The 19,422-nt window shown below is 40.9% G+C and overlaps 1 protein-coding gene across 6 annotated transcripts in view; it reads right to left on the reverse strand.

The window, feature by feature from the left end:
* Positions 1–19,422, reverse strand: part of RXFP2 (relaxin family peptide receptor 2) — a 58,326-nt gene that overhangs the window by 14,109 nt on the left and 24,795 nt on the right. For 3 of the 6 annotated variants that reach the window (XM_043478048.1, XM_043478052.1, XM_043478053.1), the window contains 8 exons: positions 14,086–14,157; positions 13,188–13,259; positions 11,094–11,165; positions 9,938–10,009; positions 8,124–8,195; positions 6,499–6,570; positions 423–494; positions 241–312 (listed from right to left, as the gene is read on the reverse strand). In XM_043478048.1, the coding sequence (XP_043333983.1) occupies positions 241–312; positions 423–494; positions 6,499–6,570; positions 8,124–8,195; positions 9,938–10,009; positions 11,094–11,165; positions 13,188–13,259; positions 14,086–14,157 (576 nt within the window). The remainder of the gene's footprint in view (positions 1–240; positions 313–422; positions 495–6,498; positions 6,571–8,123; positions 8,196–9,937; positions 10,010–11,093; positions 11,166–13,187; positions 13,260–14,085; positions 14,158–19,422) is intronic. The other 3 variants (XM_043478050.1, XM_043478049.1, XM_043478051.1) reach the window with 3 other exon arrangements.

Consider the following 19,422-nt stretch of genomic DNA (forward strand, 5'->3'; position numbering starts at 1 on the left):
GGAAGGAGCTATGTGTAGCTTCAAACCCCGAAACGGTCTTTATACACTGAATGGTAAAAAATGAGATTCTGTTGTCATTTGATACATGATGGTAGTAACCATGATATTCACAAGTGTCTGAGAATGCATGTTTACAGTAAAAGCCCTCCTGTGTGCCAAATATTCATTTATAAATAAATGTGGTTCTGAGTAAACCAACCCACTAACATCACAATCAACATACTGTTACATTTCACTTACAAAGACTGAAGTTGTTTAAGACTTCCAAACTGGCTCTTGTGGAGATACAAAAGAGGATTGGACGACAGATTCCTTTTGTACCATTAGAAGGGAGGAGGAAAGAAGCATCAGGACGTTATTATTTTGGAAACTCAAGATGTTGCCATTTAACTCTGATGACGGGGGTGGGAAGAAGAACTTACAGTTTCTGTAGACGCTTCAGGTCTTTGAAAATGTGGGGTGGTAGCTCCGATATCATGTTGCTAGACAGGTCCCTGTTGGTGACAGTGAAAAACCCAAAGCAATTACAAGGAAAATAAATGCCACAGTTGTTACTCCTCACAACTGTCATCATCCCCTTTGACATAACAGAAAATACAATCCACTTTAACCAACCTGTGAGCTTGTTACACAACTAAGCCATGTGATTCAGCCAAATGGGTATGTTTTCCACCACTTTCAGACCTGTGACATTTTGCTTATCCAGTTCCAGTCTGGAATTTCCTCTCAGCTCCTCTCCAACACATTCCCAACCTAGCTTCAAGGTCTACTTTCATTAGTTTCCTCTGTTTTAGGTACTTTTTGTGCCTTCAACCATTCATTGTTTCTATGATTCCTATTGGCTCACATATGTGATATCTTGTTTACCCAACTACATTAGAAGCTTTCTGAGGTCAAGACCAGTGTCTTCTACTTATTTTGCATTCCAACTAAGAGTTTTGACCATGTAATATCCACCCAGATGATCCTGAATGAATAAGTTCACATATTTTTCATCTATTTTTACATGGTGCTATTTTTTTAGAAGAAATTGAGAATTTATATCTGACTCTAATAGGGCTGTCCAATCCAGAAAGAATCGCAGGGAAGTGTTTCTAGAGAATGTGAAAACAAGATTTGTCAGGGTAAAGAAGGAATCAGGAATTTTTAAGAGTCCAAAATATCCTTCTGAGCCAGAGAAGGTGTTAAAAGTGAAACAGATGTAAAATTGCCTAGGAGTCAAACAAAAGATCTGTTTCTGATGCTATGGTGCTCCTGATGGATATATTGGAGTTACAAATAACTGTGAAAATTCTTTCTCTAAAAAAGCTTAGAATTTAAAAACTAGATTATGAAATAAGAAAAGAAAGAAACAAGGGCTATTACGGAAGTACAGATGAAAAACAGAGGAAGGACTCATCAAACTTGGTCTGGGAAATTATGAAGTGTTTGAGCAAAGCTTAATGATTTGTAGAATCCCTTAGAAGAAATGGAATAGCCATCATAGTCAACAAAAGAGTCCAAAATGCAGTACTTGGATGCAATCTCAAAAACAACAGAATGATCTCTGTTTGTTTCCAAGGCAAATCATTCAATATCACAGTAATCCAAGTCTATGCCCCGACCAGTAATGCTGAAGAAGCTAAAGTTGAATGGTTCTATGAAGACCTACAAGACCTTATAGAACTAACACCCCCGAAAGATGTCCTTTTCATTATAGGGGACTGGAATGCAAAAGTAGGAAGTCAAGAGATACCAGGCGTAACAGGCAAATTGGGCCTTGGAGTACAAAATGAAGAAGGTCAAAGGCTAACAGAATTTTACCAAGAGAACGCACTGGTCATAGCAAACACCCTCTTCAAACAACACAAGAGAGGACTCTACAAATGGACATCACCAGATGGTCAACACCAAAATCAGACTGATTATATTCTTTGCAGCCAAAGATGGAGAAGTTCTATACAGTCAGCAAAAACAAGACTGGGATCAGACAATGGCTCAGATCATGAACTCTTCATTGCCAAATTCAGACTTAAATTGAAGAAAGTAGGGAAAACCACTAGACCATTCAGGTATGACCTAAATCAAATCCTTTATGATTATACAGTGGAAGTGACAAATAGATTCAAGGGATTAGATCTGATAGACAGAGTGCCTGAAGAACTATGGACGGAAGTTCACGACATTGTACAGGAGGCAGGGATCAAGACCATCCCCAAGAAAAAGAGATGCAAAAAGGCAAAATGGTTGTCTGAGGAGGCCTTACAATAGCTGAGAAAAGAAAAGACACAAAAGGCAAAGGACAAAGGGAAAGATATACCCATTTGAATGCAAAGTTCCAAAGAATAGCAAGGAGAGATTAGAAAGCCTTCCTCAGTGATCAGTTCAAAGAAATAGAGGGGAACAATAGAATGGGAAAGACTAGAGATCTCTTCAAGAAAATTAGAGATACCACGGGAACATTTCATGCAAAGATGGGCACAATAAACAACAGAAATGGTATGGATCTAATAGAAACAGAAGATATTAAGAAGAGGTGGCAAGAATGCACAGAAGAACTATACAAAAAAGACCTTCATGACCCAGATAACCACGATGGTGTGATCACTCACCGAGAGCCAGACATCCTGGAATGCAAAGTCAAGAGGTCCTTAGGAAGCATCACTGCGAACAAAGCTAGTGGAGAAGATGGAATTCCAGTTGAGCTATTTCAAATCCTGAAAGATGATGCTGTGAAAGTGCTGCACTCAATATGGCAGCAAATTTGGAAAACTCAGCAGTGGCCACAGGACTGGAAAAGGTTGGTTTTCACACCAATCCCAAAGAAAGGCAATGCCAAAGAATGCACAAACTACCACACAATTGTACTCATCTCACATGCTAGCAAAGTAATGCTCAAAATTCTCCAAGTCAGGCTTCAACAGTATGTGAACTGTGAACTTCCAGACGTTCAAGCTGGATTTAGAAGAGGCAGAGGAATCAGAGATCAAATTGCCAACATCAGTTGGAAATTCAAAAAAGGGAGAGAGTTTCAGAAAAACATCTACTTCTGCTTTATCGACTATGCCAAAGCCTTTGACTCTGTGGATCACAACAAACTGTGGAAAATTCTTCAAGAGATAGGGGATACTGGACCACCTGACCTGCCTCCTGAGAAATCTGTATGTAGGTCAAGAAGCAACAGTTAGAACTGGACATCGAACAACAGACGGGGTTCCAAATAGGGAAGGAAGTACGTCAAGGCTATATATTGTCACCCTGCTTATTTAACTTATATGCAAAGTACATCATGAGAAACTCTGGGCTGTATGAAGCACAAGCTGGAATCAAGATTGCTGGGAGAAATATCAATAACCTCAGATATGCAGATGACACCACCCTCATGGCAGAAATCAAAGAAGAACTAAAGAGCCTCTTGATGAAAGTAAAAGAGGAGAGTGAAAAAGTTGGCTTAAAGCTCAACATTCAGAAAACTAAGATCATGGCATCTGGTCCCATCACTTCATGGTAAATAGATGGGGAAACAGTGGAAACAGTGGCAGATTTTTATTTTTTGGCTCTAAAATCACTGTAGATGGTGACTGCAGCCATGAAATTAAAAGACACTTGCTCCTTGGAAGGAAAGTTATGACCAACCTAGATAGCCTATTAAAAAGCAGAGACATTATTTTGCCAACAAAGGTCCAAAGCTATGGTTTTTCCAGTAGTCACATAAGGATATAAGAGTTGGACTATAAAGAAAGTTGAGCACTGAAGAATTGATGCTTTTAAACTGTGGTATTGGAGAAGACTCTTGAGAGTCCCTTGGAGTGCAAGATCCAACCAGTGCATCCTAAAGGAAATCAGTCCTGAATATTCATTGGAAGGACTGATGCTGAAACTGAAACTCCAATACTTTGGCCTTGGCCACCTGATGTGAAGAACTGAGTCATTGGAAACGACCCTGATGCTAGGAAAGATTGAAGGCAGGAGGAGAAGGGGACGACAGAGGATGAGATTGTTAGCGGCATCACTGACTCTGTGAACATGAGTTTGAATAAGCTCCAGGAGTTGGTGATGGACAGGGAAGCCTGGCGCGCTGTAGCCCGTGGCATTGCGAAGAGTCGGATACAACCGAGTGACTGAACTGATGATTTGTAAAGGTGGAGTCAAAGGAGAGCAGGTTTTCAGGTGAGGATGCAGCAGGACCCGAGGACAGAGGCTAAAAGTCAGTGACACTATCAGGAGTCAGTAAGTGGTCTAGCGTGGATGGGGCATAGAAAGGATGGGGAGACATAGAGGAGGTGAGCCAAGAAAAGAGCATGGAGACAAAATGGGAAGGCTGAGAACACAGCCCAAGGCAGCATTTCTCAGAGTATAATTCAGGCATCTGAATCAAGGATGCTTGTAAAAAGAGCACCTTCCTGGGGCCATTCATAACCATCACACCTGAATCTCTGGAAGGGGCCTGGTAATATGCATTTAAAGCCAGCATCCCCTGTGATTCCTCTGAACATTAATGTTTGAGAGCCACGTTAAAGACTTTGCCTTATCGCAGGCAACAAGCAGGGAAAATGTTAAACAGAACAGTGGCAAAATATGCTCTGGGTTATGGGATAAAATGAAAAGGCAGAGATTGAGAGGGGGGGGACCTCTGACCCTGGACCAGGTGAGACCTGCTGAGGGTTTAAGGAGGCACTGGCAGGACTTACGGGTTGATAGGATATCAAACGTCAAGAGAGGAAGAAGGAAGGGAGCAGTCTCTCAGCCAGGCTGCCAGGAAGAATGATCATTTGACTAAGACAGGAGAGTCGAGGGGAAGAAGCAAGCTGTGGAGTAAGGGTCATGTGTAAATTAACTTCAAAAGATGGCTTTTGCTGTGCTGTCATGACATCCAAGTGTAGACAGCCTGCCCGCTGGTGTTCTGGTCTGGTGCTCCAGGTGCAAGGAGCACATGTGGGTCCTGGCTCAGAGGAAAGCCACAGGTGTGCACAGATCAGAGCAAGAGGACGATGATCTCATGCACCTAGAAAACGTCCTGAAAGGTGCTACCTTGAAAAATAAAGTAGTCTGTGTGAAAAGGATCTGAGTGATCTCACCGAAGTGGACTTATTCCTCTCCAGGAGGGGTTTGTGGTCATGAAGGCACAGTAAAATTATCTAACATTTTTGTCAGCTTAAGAAATATAAATGCCCTGTTCAAGTTCATTCTATTGAGTTCTGAATTTCTTCCATCATGCTGATGCTGCCTGGATTGGAATGAATTAATTATTGGTGGTACTAAAAAAAGGAAAGCTAGCACCTCTTAATTAGGCTCTTTTTTTGAGGGAGGGTTTTGCCTAAGTGTAGGATAAGAGGAAGATTAGGAAAATCTTCCGAATGTGGACTTCATATCACTGTTTTCTTAAGTTTGTATAAAAACACATTTTTATTTATCCTGGGCTACTCCTCCATCTCACCCCTATAACCCAAATCCACTTCCATCCTCCAAGGTCTGATTAGGAATTCCTCTGTGAGAAAGGAGTGAGCTATCTTTTATTTTTTGCCTTAAAATGATAGCATTTTAGTTCTAATACAGTGCTTTGTACTTTGTAGGCACTTAATAAATATTTGTGGGCTTGGTTTATGATGCTCATTATTAGATTAAATAATCTTATTCATAAGTGTTTTTCAAATTACTCTTACTGAACTATTTTTCTCAGTCCTTTCTGGATTTCAAAACATGGTATAAAGAATGGGGGAGAAGATGATTAAGAAATGGATTTCCATTTTTTAGACTTCAGATCAGGAGGAGGCGATCTCTACCCTATTTGTAATGTCACAGACAATTTTAAACTCCAGTGATGCCCTACTTTGTGGGCAGCAATGAATCAATAGCAAGAAAGATGATTTTTAAAAGATCTACAAAATATATATTTGAATGGAAAAATGTACATGAGCTCTCTGAATATTTTTCAATGAGCCTAATCCTCTTTCTAGACATTTCTGTTTGCTTCATTTGTTCTAGAAGTCATAAATTCTTAAGGGATAATAAGCATGTTCATTTCTTTGCTTAGTTATAACTAATTAATACTATTTCATCTTTCTAGACATTTCTGTTTTCTTCATTTTTTTCTAGAAGTCATAAATTCTTAAGGGATAAGCATGTTCATTCCTTTGTTTAGTTATAGCTAATTAATATTATTTCAGTCAGTCCATTATTCATTCAGCAAACTTCAACTGAGAATTAATTGTACTCCAGCCGTCAGAGATATGATCTGTGAGTTTAAGGGGCCATGGAAAACTCATTTACTCCCAAACACACACATATATGAAATCACCCAAAGAAAACAGGCAGGGAAATCAGAGTAGGCTAAATTCATATCAAGCTCACTGTCTGATTTTAATTTGTTTTCAGGATAGTGCTGGTTTTCTTAATTGATTTTGAATATCAGTCTACAGGATTTTGATTGCTACTAGTGAAAAAGCAGTCTCACTAGTCATTTCAATTTGTAATCTTGAAGAAGCAATCATATTTTTCCTAGTAGACAATGCTACTTACAGTTCTCCTAAATTTTTTAATGAAGAAAATGTCTTCTCTGGAACAAAACCAATTTGATTTCTAGGCAGAAACCTGTAAGACATGGTGAGAGTCAGCACTGTTGGTCTGAGTCTGCTGTAGTAATCAGTTCTCATTGGGAGATGCCATTGATCTGGCTGTAATTTAATAAACCTCAAGGCAAGGCATGTTCTGGAGTGGGACACAGGCGGCAGTTTCTCACTGACAGTGTCTCCACATGCTCGCTGGCTCCAGGACAAGCTGCCACAAGGAACCTGAGGCGCCAAGTGTGGGCTACAGAGCTGTACTTTGTTTGGATTCTGATTATTTTAGAAAGTTTTTCTTTTCCCAACATATGCACATGGAATGTCAAATTTGGGCCCTGTTAATGATTCTTAGAGAAGGCTTCAAGAGGATCTTTGAGCAGGGCACCTTCCTTAGAAGAAGAAGGCCAGAAAGAGCAAAGTGTGAACCAATCCCATTTGGGCCACAAACGAACTTTAAGTTGGGGGTAGGGGAACAGTGGCTTTACATTTCCTCTGTGTGAAATGGAATCCTCCAGGACGAATGGCAAAAAAGAGGGGGTCGGCGACTGACCGCCTTACAGAGGTGTTAACAAATGAGATAATGAGTGTGAAAATGAAGTCTCTCAGTTGTGTCTGACTCCTTGCGACCCCATGGACTGTAGCCTACGGCGCTCTCCGTCCATGGCAAGAGTACTGGAGTGGGTTGCCATTTCCTTCTCCAGAGGATCTTCCCAACCCAGGGATCAAACCTGGGTCTTCCACATTGTAGGCAGACGCTTTACCATCTGAGCCACCAGGGAAGTCACCAAATGAGTATGAAGGTGATTGAAAAGCTACATGGAGCTATGAAATAGAAGGCGTGGGTATCATTCATTTAGTTTGCCAGCGCGCTCTCTCATTATCCATCTCCTATGTGGGACACCCTCTTTCCTTTCTGAGAATGCTAATCTTCAATCTGATTGATTAATTTGCAACCTGGCAAAAGTTTTGTCTCTTAGTCTGTTGGAGAAAAGTGGTTGGACTACCACAAATGGATATACAATGATTTTTCTTTTCCGACTACCCATCCAAGCAACAAACATTACTAAGCACTAATTATATATGGAGAACTGTGATGAAAGCAAAAGCACATTTTTGTGTTTTTAAGCTTACCACGCAAATGTGCCAATTAACCGATCCATCTGCCTTCCTGCCCTCATAAAAAACACAAAACAGCAATCAGAATCTTTGACCAACCAGAACATGTTAGAAATTATTCTCTTTAGAATAAACTTTTTTTTCTTTAAAGAGAGGGATATTAATTGATGTGTCACTGGCAGCAACACTAACCACTTTCACACACATTATCTCATTTCCTTGGTGACCATGGTACCAGGTCAGCTGGGAGAGTGCACAGAAATAATGACTGCCCTCAGGAAGAAGGAAGCTTAAATGGTTGGCAGCTAGTCATAAGGCTTGGCCCCACCATCCACATGTGCATTTTCCAGAACTGTAGTTTCAGACCAAGGCTGTAAATGAAACATACTTTGAAATTCCTTGTCAATGTTTTCTTTTGATTTCCAAAGCTGCTAGACTTCCCCTCATTCACCGTTGTATACTTACAGCACTGTGAGAGAACTGCACGACAGAAAGGTGGAATTCGTGAGGAATTTTATCCTGTTGCCTTCCAAATCCCTAAAAGGCATGGAGGGAAATTTTTTTTTTAGTTTCTGCACAAATCATACATTTAAAGCCATTTGTCGGTGATGTGACAGTTTCAAACTTTATTTTTACTTCATTCCAGTTTTTTAGGCTTTCCTCCTGATTATTGCATGATCAGTATAATTAATATTCTGCTTCTTTCCCCCTTCTAATTAATGTTAGAACTTAAAAAAAAACTGAACAAAAGGGCAGCCCACTATTTAGTGAATGTTTCTCTGTGCCGGATATTATGCTATTAATTCTCATAATGCTGCCACCATAATAGCAGCAACTCCATTTATTGGACTTTCACAGTGTCAGGTGCTGTTCTGCATGCATAATACACCCTCCTGGGAAGCTGGCGTTACTACCTCCCACTTGAGGTAATAATTTGAGGAATCCGAGGACTTTGGAAATTCACTTTTCTTGTGGTCGCACAGCTACTGAGTGGTAGAACTGACCCTCTAACTCACATCTGCCTGAATCGGATTCCTAGACACTTAGCCATGGCATCACAGATGGTTAAATTCTCATGTCCTCCCAACATCAGGTGGATATTTGTGTCTCCGTTTTGCTGAAGGAGAAACTCAGGCTAGTTTGCCTTCCAAATACTGGATGCCAGGGTCAGGATGCCAACCCCAAGCCATGTGATAGAAAATATCCGTTCTTTCTATCTCCCTCCGTGGTGCTGACGCTGAAAGCAGTGCTGCTGCAAGGGTGCCCAGGACCAAGCCTCAGCATCACATGGGAGCTTGTTAAAAGTTCAGATTCCCAGGCTCTACCCAGACCTACTAAATCAGACACCCTAGGACTGAGGTCCAGCCGTCTGTCTGAAGTCCCTGATGAGTGATGCCTGTTGACGCTGGAGTAGCACTCGGGGAGAGATTACGCCCTGCCGGGTGAGCCTTCAGCACTCACGTCGTCAGGGAACAACCTCAGGAACACTCTGACATGACCGCTCCCAGCAGCGCCAAGGAATGAGACGGTCGGCTGTTCTGCCAAGTCTCCTAATTCCTTTTATGACCAGCGTCCTACAGTCTTCCAGGTCAAGACAGTAGCTATATTGCTGCCTCTGAACCTTCTCACACTCACACTAAAATTACCAATTCCTTTGTATTGCCTTTAAAATCCTATTTTACTTTTTGCACCTTAGAACATCTGATGTTTAATGTTTCAAATGTCTACTATATTGTCATTAATTAACTTACCCTTAATATTAATTCCTATTTTAAACCATCTTGGAGGACTTGCGGGAACTCAACTTTTTTTTCACTCTGAAAATACAGTGATTACAAATAAACACTGTGGTCCCTGGAAAGTCCAAATGCGACCTCCCTCGTGGTACAGTGGATAAGAATCCTGCAGCCAATGCAGGAGACATGGGTTCAATCCCTGATCCGAGAAGATTCCACATGCTGTGTAACAACTAAGTCCGTGCACCGCAAGCAGTGAGCCTGTCCTCTGGAGCCCGTGCTCCACGTGAGAGCGGCCACTGCCGTGAGAGGAGTCCCCTGCGTGCTGCAACTAGAGGAAGTCCGAGTGCAGTGCCAAAGACCCAGCACAACCAAACAAATAAAATTGTATATAAAACAGATTTAAGACAAGAAGGGACATGACCAGATTTTGGTTTTAGAAAGAAAAGCACAGATGAGCTCTCTGTATAATTGTGAATTAACTTCAGGGCTAGCTTTCTGAATCTGGACATTTAATAAATCAGCCACTAAGCTTGTACTTACATCCAGTTGAGCTGAGGCATTTGGGCGCACATCTGCTTGGGAAGGACTTGTAGGTGGTTGTTCACCATGGACCTTTACACGCAGAAGAGGTTGATTAGAAACAAAATGACATGCCACTTTAGGGACAGTGTTTTCACTATTTTCACAACTGGGAAACTTGCATGTTAAAATCAGTACACTAGGATGAAAACCATAAACATAACTACCCCTTCAAAATGGTCTCTGGATACACATGTGGCATGGATAAGGGAGCAGATGTCAGAGAAACTATAAATGTATAAGTGTGATACATAACCTAGGAATAAATTTGAAACAGTATGACTTTGTGAGATGAAACAAAAGTATATTGGGTAATCGTTTTGAAGTTCATGGTAACTTTCCTTGTAAACTTCAAAGTTAGGATCATTTCCAGCATCATACACCCAAAGTTTCGCCTTAAGAGAAACGCTAATCATTTATGACATTAAAAGTTCACATTGGAAACTGCATTAAATCTAAGAAGTGATGACAGTGGGGAGGGGGGACATTTGGGGAAGAAGACAACTCATGAGAACATTAAGTTGCACGATTAATTTATGATATTGTGATATCCCATTTCACAAATGGAAATTTATGGTATCCCTTTTCACAAATGGAAAATTAACAATGCTATATGATCAGCTGTAAAGGAACATAATAATCCCTTGCTGATAAACCATCCCAGTCTATTAATAAACACCGAAAATGTAATGATGAGAAAAGTTTAGTTGCTAAGACAAAGATTTTGGAATTTTCAGTGACTCATGCTGGGCAAAGGCACATTTTCCTTTGTTAAAAAATGTAGTTGGAGCTGAACACTGGGGGAGATTCTGACAGATTTAAATGTAGTAAGAAGATAAAAATGAATACTATCTTTGGTCAACCACGGCAAATAAAAACATGCCTTAAAACTAAAAGGAATGAAAGGAGATCAAAAGGAAATGAACTGGTAGGCTTAAAATATGCCATGAGCCATGGCCAGGAAGTAGCAACAGTAATTGTGGCTTGAAATACAGGAAATGTTATGACAAATAGAAATCTTAGAGGCTTGATTTTCTTAAAGCTCTTTTTTGTAAGCTAGTTTTAGATGTCATTGCAATTCATAGACAGATGGATTGAAAGGTAGATGAATACTTACAGGAAAAACAAGGAATTTAATCCAGTAAACAACCGCTGTGAAATTCTGTTTATGGGATTGTCATCTAGAATTCTGACAAAACATATCACAAACATTTCCAATGTTAGAGACGTTTGTGAAATACAACCAGGAAGAAATAAAAGGTCATGTCAATCCTGCCTCCCCCAACACCTGCTCTCCTCCTTCCTGTCTGTCCACACTTGGCTCATGTCTCTTCCCAGAGAGCTTTTCCTCCCCACTGTGGTTGGAGAAGCACTTTCCTCCAAGCCCCCACCTCCCCCAGCACTTATCAAGTCCATCCTGGTGGTCTTCATTCCCTTCATCCACCTCCCATTGGACTTAAGACCCTCCGCCTCTAGATACATGGGTCCCAACAAGCTGTACTTATTTATTGATTTATTGGCTGATTATGGGCTCCATAAATGCTTTGACCTACTGATTGATTGAATGAAAAAAAAATTCTTTGGAAGAATTTCTTAGTCTCATGGAATTTAAATGAATGCAAACAAACTTATTGGGAGCTTTGAGGGTGAAAGAGTGAAAAGATTTACAAATTCAAATCACTGTTTTAAACTCTATATGGTATTTTCCTAGGAAAAAAATCACCGTAAGGGGAAATATGACTTCTTTTCTCTTGTTGCCTTCAAAGCCAGGTACCATTTCCCCTTACTCTCAGAGGAATCTGAGGGTAGGATTCTGAGAAGGAAGCTCACTGAACACCTACTATATGACAAGCATTCTGCATATGGCACTTTACATATATAATTCTCACAACATCCCTCTTAGGAAAAAAGGAATTATGATTATAGTTTACACTGCTATATTTAAGGGGCTTCCCTCCTGGCTCAGTGGTAAAGAATCCTGTTGCAATGCAGGAGATGCAGGTTTGATCCCTGGGCCAGGAAGATCCCCTGGAGGAGGACATGGCAACCCACTCCAGTATTCTTGCCTGGAGAGTCCCATGGACAGAGGAGCCTGGGGGGCTACAGTCAATACAGTCACTGTATTTAAAATGGATAACCAACAAGGACCTACTGTATAGCACAGGGAACTCTGCTCAATATTGTGAGTCAGGCTGGATGGGAGGGGAGTTTGGGGAAGAATGGATACCTGTATATGTATGACTGAGTCCCTTCTCTGTCCACCTGAAACCATCACAGCATTGTTAATTGGCTATACTCTAATACAAAATAAAAAGTTTAATAAAAAAAGTGGCATTAGGAAAAAAAATAAAGATGAGGAAAAAGAGACCCAGGAGATTAAGAAAATTGCCTGAAACATAAAGCACAGGACTATGGCATATACAAGGGTCTGGATGAAGCTGAAGTCCTGGCTTTTCCTCTGGACCAGGCTGACCGAGAGAAAACAGGAAAACTGACACACCCTTCTAACTGCCCTTTGTTCATCTTCCCTGATGAAAACTGATAAAAAGACTCCCTGGGATGGAGTTGGTGGCTCAGCCAGGTAAGTGATGAAACGCTACAAGCGCTCATGTTTTCAGTTGTTTCTATACATTTTCTAGAAATCAAAAAAGTCCTCAGCTTGCTTACTTTCTAGGTCAGTGGTTTTCAACAGAGGGCACTCTTTCTCCCAAGGGACATTTGGGATGGTCTGGAAACATTTTTGATTGGCACAACTCTGGGAGCCAGTACTGTTGACATCTAGTGGGGCAGAGACCACAGAGGGTGCTAAACATCCTAAAACACACGGGACTACCCCCACCCCTCTATCCCTCCTTCACCCTGCTCCTCCCCCCACCCCACCCTCCCGACCCAATCAAAGAATTGTCTGAGCCAGAAGGCCAACAGAAAGCTGGGTTGAGAATCCTGTTACAGGCAAACACTGGATGGATGGATAACTTCGCAAGCCTGCCGCTGGGCGCAGAGGCCCACCTGAGGAAGCACAGCGCTGTCTCTTCACACAGCTGCCACTTGGCGTGCCATGATCTGAATTGCCAGAGCAACATGCTCCAGATTATGTGACAAGCAGAAGAACTGGTATGATGAGAAAGATACATAAATAAATGGAAACTGTGAGCCTTGATGAGTATCATTAGGACTGTGATCCCAGAGAAGGAAAAGTTAGAATACTTACAGCCAAGTCAGCTGATGTAAGTCTTTGAAGACTCCAGGTCTGAGAGTTGTGATGCAGTTGTGGTTGAGATATCTGCAAATAGCATGGGTGAGTCAATGAGGCAAACTTAATACTCCACTTTAGTCACATATAATTAGAATACGAGCCTCTGTTAATGATTATGAAGTATGGACATCTGTCTCCGACAGCACTCAACTGGATGGGCAAGGGGAGAAAACCAAGGAAAACCGGGAGATACAGATGACCCCAAGCCCAGTGTGACAAGCACCAGGGCCAGCTCCAGGAAAGTGGCCGGAAATAAAGCACTAGGGTATTATATGACCTTAGCGTGTAACAGTAGAATAAACATGTGAGGTGATTTTTGCTTTAGCTCACCTCCTTTGTAGACAATTGTTTTAAGAAAGTATGCACTAAGTTGTGCCTGACTCTTTGTGACCACCATGGACTGTAGCCCACCAGACTCCTCTGTCCATGGGATTTCCCAGGCAAGAATACTGAACTGGGTTGCCTTTTCCTCCTCCAGGGGATCTTCCCAACCCAGGGATCAAACCTACATCTCCTACATTGCAGCAGGATTCTTTACCACTGAGCCACCAGGGAAGCCCCATAAAGGTGAAGTTAGCAAGGGTTAGAAAAAATATGATAAAATATTATAGAAGTGACCCAAACTTGAGGAGACAAGATTAAAGATAGCCTTCATATCTATCTTCTGGTAAAACTAGGAGTTTTTTTTTTTTAGTAATTCTTTCAGTGTAACAACTATTCTAGGTACTTTCTGAAAACCTGTTGCTCCCTCTTCTCTACATCCACAGCTGAGCCTTTAACAAAATACCATTCTATCCTTTTAATCTTTACATAAAGTTGTACTCAAGATATAATTATGAAAAAAGTTACTCACAGTATTTGCAGATTATGTAATCCAAAGAATGCTTTTCTGGATATATATGTAATACAGTTATGCTGGAGGAATCTGGTAGGAATGAGATAGGAGAGTCATGCGATTAGGGTGCTCATACTTTGTTAGGTTGTTGAATGTGCTGTCCACTTTGTTCACCTAAAGATGACTTGTGAAACCAGCTCATAAAGTCCTAAGTCCTAGTCTCACATTGGGAGGTAGGAGCCGGCCCGTGAGAGAAGGCTGTGGATCTAGCCAATGCCTGACATTCTGAGAGCGCCCATGCAGTGAGATGCCGGCATCTCTGACTTGAATCCACCAAAGTCCGTGCATTGTGTGTAAGCAAGGAGCCAGTCTTGTTTCTGCAAGCTGGAGTTGCCCATCACGTGAGATTAGCCAGGTTCTCACTGCTGAGATTCCTCACTCTTTCAGCACCAGAGTTTCACCTTCAATTTGTTTCTCTTCATTCTACTCATATGAAAAAACGTCAGAGCAAGTCTTACATTGATCTGTTTCAAGATGCAGAGTGAGAAGCACACAGCAATTTAGAGAGGTGTTCAAGGTCACAAGTGGCTAAACTGGGACAAGTGCACCAAGGTTAGCTCACAGGGTCATGATCTACTTAACCTCAATCTAGCAAGAGTGTATGATTTGATAATAGCACTTCCATAAGCTTGTTGCTTGTTTTAGTTTCTAAGTAGGTCTGACTCTTTTGTGACCCCATGGATGGGAGATCACCAGGCTCCTCTGTCCATGGGATTTCCCAGGCAAGAATACTGGAGTGGGTTGCCATTTCCTTCTCCAGGGGATCCTCCCAGACCTAGGGACTGAACTCTCTTCTTCTGTCTTGGCAGGTGGATTCTTTCCTGCTGAGCCACCTGGGAAGCCCTCTTTCAGGAGTATCTAAGTAAATAATTTCTATTTCCTGTGCTCATTATAAAATGGGAGGTTAGCCCTGAATTCACATTTTATAAACATCTTTAGGCATGAAATCACTCTATTAATAGTAACTAATGTCTGTATAACCTTCCCTATCTCTTGTTTTGATTTGTTTTGGTTCCTGAGGTTTTGTTTTGTTTGTTTTGCCACATGGCTTGCAGGATTGAACCCATGCCCCTGGCAATGGAAGCTTAAGTGTCCTAACCACTGGATGGCCAGGGAATTCCTGGTTCCTAAAATATTTTACAACACTTTCTTATTGTTATGCTACTTCACTGCAAAACTCTGGGTAGATTGTGGCCTCATTCATTTGGCATTTGGCTCTACTCTGAATTTTGTTATGCCACGATTATTCCTCATCAGAGCTTCTCAACCTTTGGGCCATGAATGTTACAGATGTGTGGGCAGGTTGATGCCCTCAGCCCTCAAGGTGGCAAAGTAAAGCCAAGATTAGCTTTCAGTTATTAACAAACCCATCTTTTACCCCCAGAATCAAACAAATATTGTCATTTTCTCTGTGTAACACAATGTGGAAATGTGGGTGTCACGGGGCACAAGCATTACAACTACAGTGGCCTGCAAAGCATCAATTTCAATGCTACAAAGTGAACGTGAAACCCAGTAAGAACTTGTTCCATTCCATTCCTCCCTCTCTGATACAACATGTCTATGAGGAGATGCTTCACGTTGTAGCATAAATTCTGCTTTTGCTTTAGAGTTCTAAAACAGAAGAGATCAATATCTATTTTAGCATTTTCAGAGCCCCTGGAGTGATGTCATTAAAGTTAATGTGCTGAATTGCATTACAATAGCAAATGAAAATGGAGAAAGTATACAGTAATATGTATATTTGAAGTTTCTCTTAAATATTAAGAGAAAGTAAATATAAAATTTACTACCTAACTAGTGCTATTTCTGTGACATTTCATTCAAGATAATTAAGTCAAAAGTACAGTACTGTTCATTTTACCTACACATGGTTAATCTTGAAGAGATGGGGGCAGTCATACATTGTGAATTTGACCTTGTGCTTTTGATCTTCATGACTCACCTGATGTGTTCAGTCTATCTGCCTTCACTGACATGAGTTAAGATTCCCAATTTCTTAAATAATAAACAGCCTCTAATCTTCTATTTAGTCAGTTTGCTGGCACCCCAGGGAGAACTAGAGTCCCAGGTCCCTTGTCTCAGACTTAGGCTGCTGAATTTTAGCTTGATCCTCCAGTATCTGCTTTCTTTTTTATAGAATAGTAACTTGGTGAATGTGAGGGGGAAATTTGGAAATGTGACAATTTGGCAAGTGATGTCCTCTTTTTATTCAGAGCTGAGATATGAGCCTGTCTGATATACTTTATATTGAGCGACTTCTCTAAGAATAACTTACTGGTTCATGAATTCCTGCTGTTTCAGCTGTCAGGACTTTTCAAGCAGAAACGCCAGGAATTTATGTACCTGAAACTAAAGCAAATAAATGCTTTAATAACATGCATGTTTATAGGCTATTTTTTAAATGTCACATTTTGTATTCATGAGCCAGGCAGACTCCTTGAATTACATTGTGTTGCCAATGATTGCACTGCACAAGAGGCCAGTGTAAGAAGGAAGTCCAATTTACGTAAAATTTATGTCCCAGTGAGGAGAGGGACTGCTGTTGGTTTCCGTGGTAGCAGTCATAAAGTATTATGGTCAAACTCATACATGGCATTTTGTTTCTCTGAAGGTTCATCTTAAATTGCTTCTTATCACCCAGAGTTAGAAAGTTTAACAAATTATTAAAATGAATAAACTGATCACTAATAAAAGGATTCAGGTAAGTTGAGTGACATCTGTTCATCTAGCAATTAATTTTTTTTTAATTTTGACTTAGAAATTTATTTTTCTGGATGCCTCAATGACCTCAATTTCACTGTGAATATTTAGAGCATGCAAGGCCAGAGATCCACTTGACATTAAATTAGGTGACTCCCTAGGATATATCCCAATACAACTTAAAAATGCATACCAGATTTATTAGCTCAATACAACTGAAAATGTGTATCCATGAATGTCTTTCCCTGGGCCAAACAGAATAAAGCCCTGATTCTTTTAGCCTGGCATTCAAAGGCCCTCCTTTAGACAAACTTGCCCAGTCACTCTCTTCCTAATAGCCTTTGAGTTTTTCTCCTCATGTTTCTTGGGTCCTCCTTGCTGAAGATGCCCCCTACCTTCTCTTTCACCCTCTGTGTTAGTCCTACACATCATTCCTTCAACAAATACTCACTGACCCTTCTGTATGTTTCAACATAGTTGACAATGAGGGGTGGGGGCAGTGGTGGTACACAGTACTGTGAGGGAACCAGAAGGACCATCCAGCTCAGGAGGAGGGTGTGATGGTCAGTGAGGGCTTCCTTCAAAATCCAAGGATGAATGTTGCTGCTGCTGCTACTGCTAAGTCGCTTCAGTTGTGTCCAACTCTGTGCGACCCCATAGACGGCAGCCCACCAGGCTCCGCCGTCCCTGGGATTCTCCAGGCAAGAATACCGGAGTGGGTTGCCAAAGGATGAATGTTAGGGGTTCATAAAAATGGAATCATAATGGAAGGAATGACCTAAGGCTTATTCAAAACTCAGACGGTGAAGACTACTATGACAAATAGGGATGAATTTCTAGTTATATTTTGGAAACAAGAAAAATGTTTACAGAGAAGCCCAAGCCTGTGGTATGGGACCTGTTTTACAATATGGTGAAATACTAAGAAAATATAAATTCTCAACTCTTACATTGTTCTTGTCTTCTTGGTCAAAAAAGATGATCTCAGAACTGAAGTGAATAAATAGGATACGGGGTTGTGGCAGTGAAAGCCCAAGAGGATAGAATACGTTAACCAAAATGAGTTAAAACCCGCTGGTTTGGACAATTTCTCCTAGAAACTGAGAAAACACTGAAAATGTGAACACTCAGTCATGATCAATGACTCAGGAATCTGGAAAAAGAGAAGAGAAGAGAAGCTTGAAAATTAAAGATGGCAAATGCCATTTTGATTTTTCAAAAAGGGAAGTAGATTTCACAAGCTATTGCTGGATGAGCTTGAAGTTGATTCTAGGTGAGATCACAGGACAGGACCATGTGATGGGGGCTTGTGAGCACCTCAGAGAGAATAGGAACAGGGCAGTTCACAAGAAACAGGACATGTCAGATCAACTTGATTTTCTTCTTTGAAAGACTGATCAGATAAAAATGTGGTTGACTTTGCTTATATGTCTACCAGGCAGTGATCAAGCGGTTTTATAGACAAAATAAAGAACAAGACACGTTGTCTGATGGATGATGGTGATGATGATGAAGGGATCTGGAAAGAAGATCTTGCAGCATCCTGCTCAGTATTCTACTCCATGACTTAGGTGAAGATGGCTCATCTTATTTTCAGATGATAGAATAGTAAATTCTATTTACTATTTACTAAATTCTATTTACTATTGCTGGGACGAATAGTAAATCTGTTGGGATGAGCCAAAAAAGATCTTTACAGTCTGGTAAGAAAAGTTGAATCTGACAGGATGAAACTGAACCGGGATAAATTTGAAGTCCCACAACTAGCTCTCAGATGCTAAGCACACAAGTATAGGATGGAGAAGCCGTCACTTGTTCAGTTAACGCATGTGGCATGGGATTAGGAATTTTAGGGACACAATCAGTAGGAGTTAAAGGAGTATGAAGCAGCCACAAGAAGAACAAATGTAACTTTAGGGCATATGCAGTTTAGAAAAGAAGGGCTGCTAGCTTTCCCCATTCTGCCCTTGTAGGTGTCATACAGGTGATATTATTACATTTATTCCAGATACTATTTGTAAGGAATGTGTAACTGATCGTATACAGAGTGATGAACAGATTTGAAATCAGGTCCTTAGGGGAAGAAGTTAAGGATTCGAGGCTGTTTGGGGGAGAGACATTTGGTGGGGGGCATGGTGATAATGGCTAGCTTTGAATATAGAGGAATTAGGTAGGAGAGTGTGTGTTCTAATCAGTCTCATGGGGTAACTCTCAGAATCACAAAAAGATTTACAGGTACTTTGGGCAGTAGTAGAGTTAACTTCTCTGCATAGTACATCATGTGAAATGCCAGGCTGGATGAATTACAGGCTGGAATCAATATTCCTGGGAGAAATATCAACAACAACCTCAAATATGCAGATGATACCACCCTAATGGCAGAAAATGAAGAGGAACTAAAGAGCCTCTTAATGAGGGTGCAAGAGGAGAGTGAAAAAGCTGGCTTAAAACTCAACATTCAAAAAACTAAGATCATGACATCCAGTTCCATCACTTCATGGCAAATAGATGGAGAAAAGTGCAAACAGTGACAGGTTTTCTTTTCTTGGAATCCAGAATCACTGCAGACAGTGACAGCAACCACAAAAGCAA

The sequence above is a fragment of the Cervus canadensis genome, chromosome 9, assembly GCF_019320065.1.
Source record: "Cervus canadensis isolate Bull #8, Minnesota chromosome 9, ASM1932006v1, whole genome shotgun sequence".
Classification (NCBI taxonomy): Eukaryota; Metazoa; Chordata; class Mammalia; order Artiodactyla; family Cervidae; genus Cervus; species Cervus canadensis.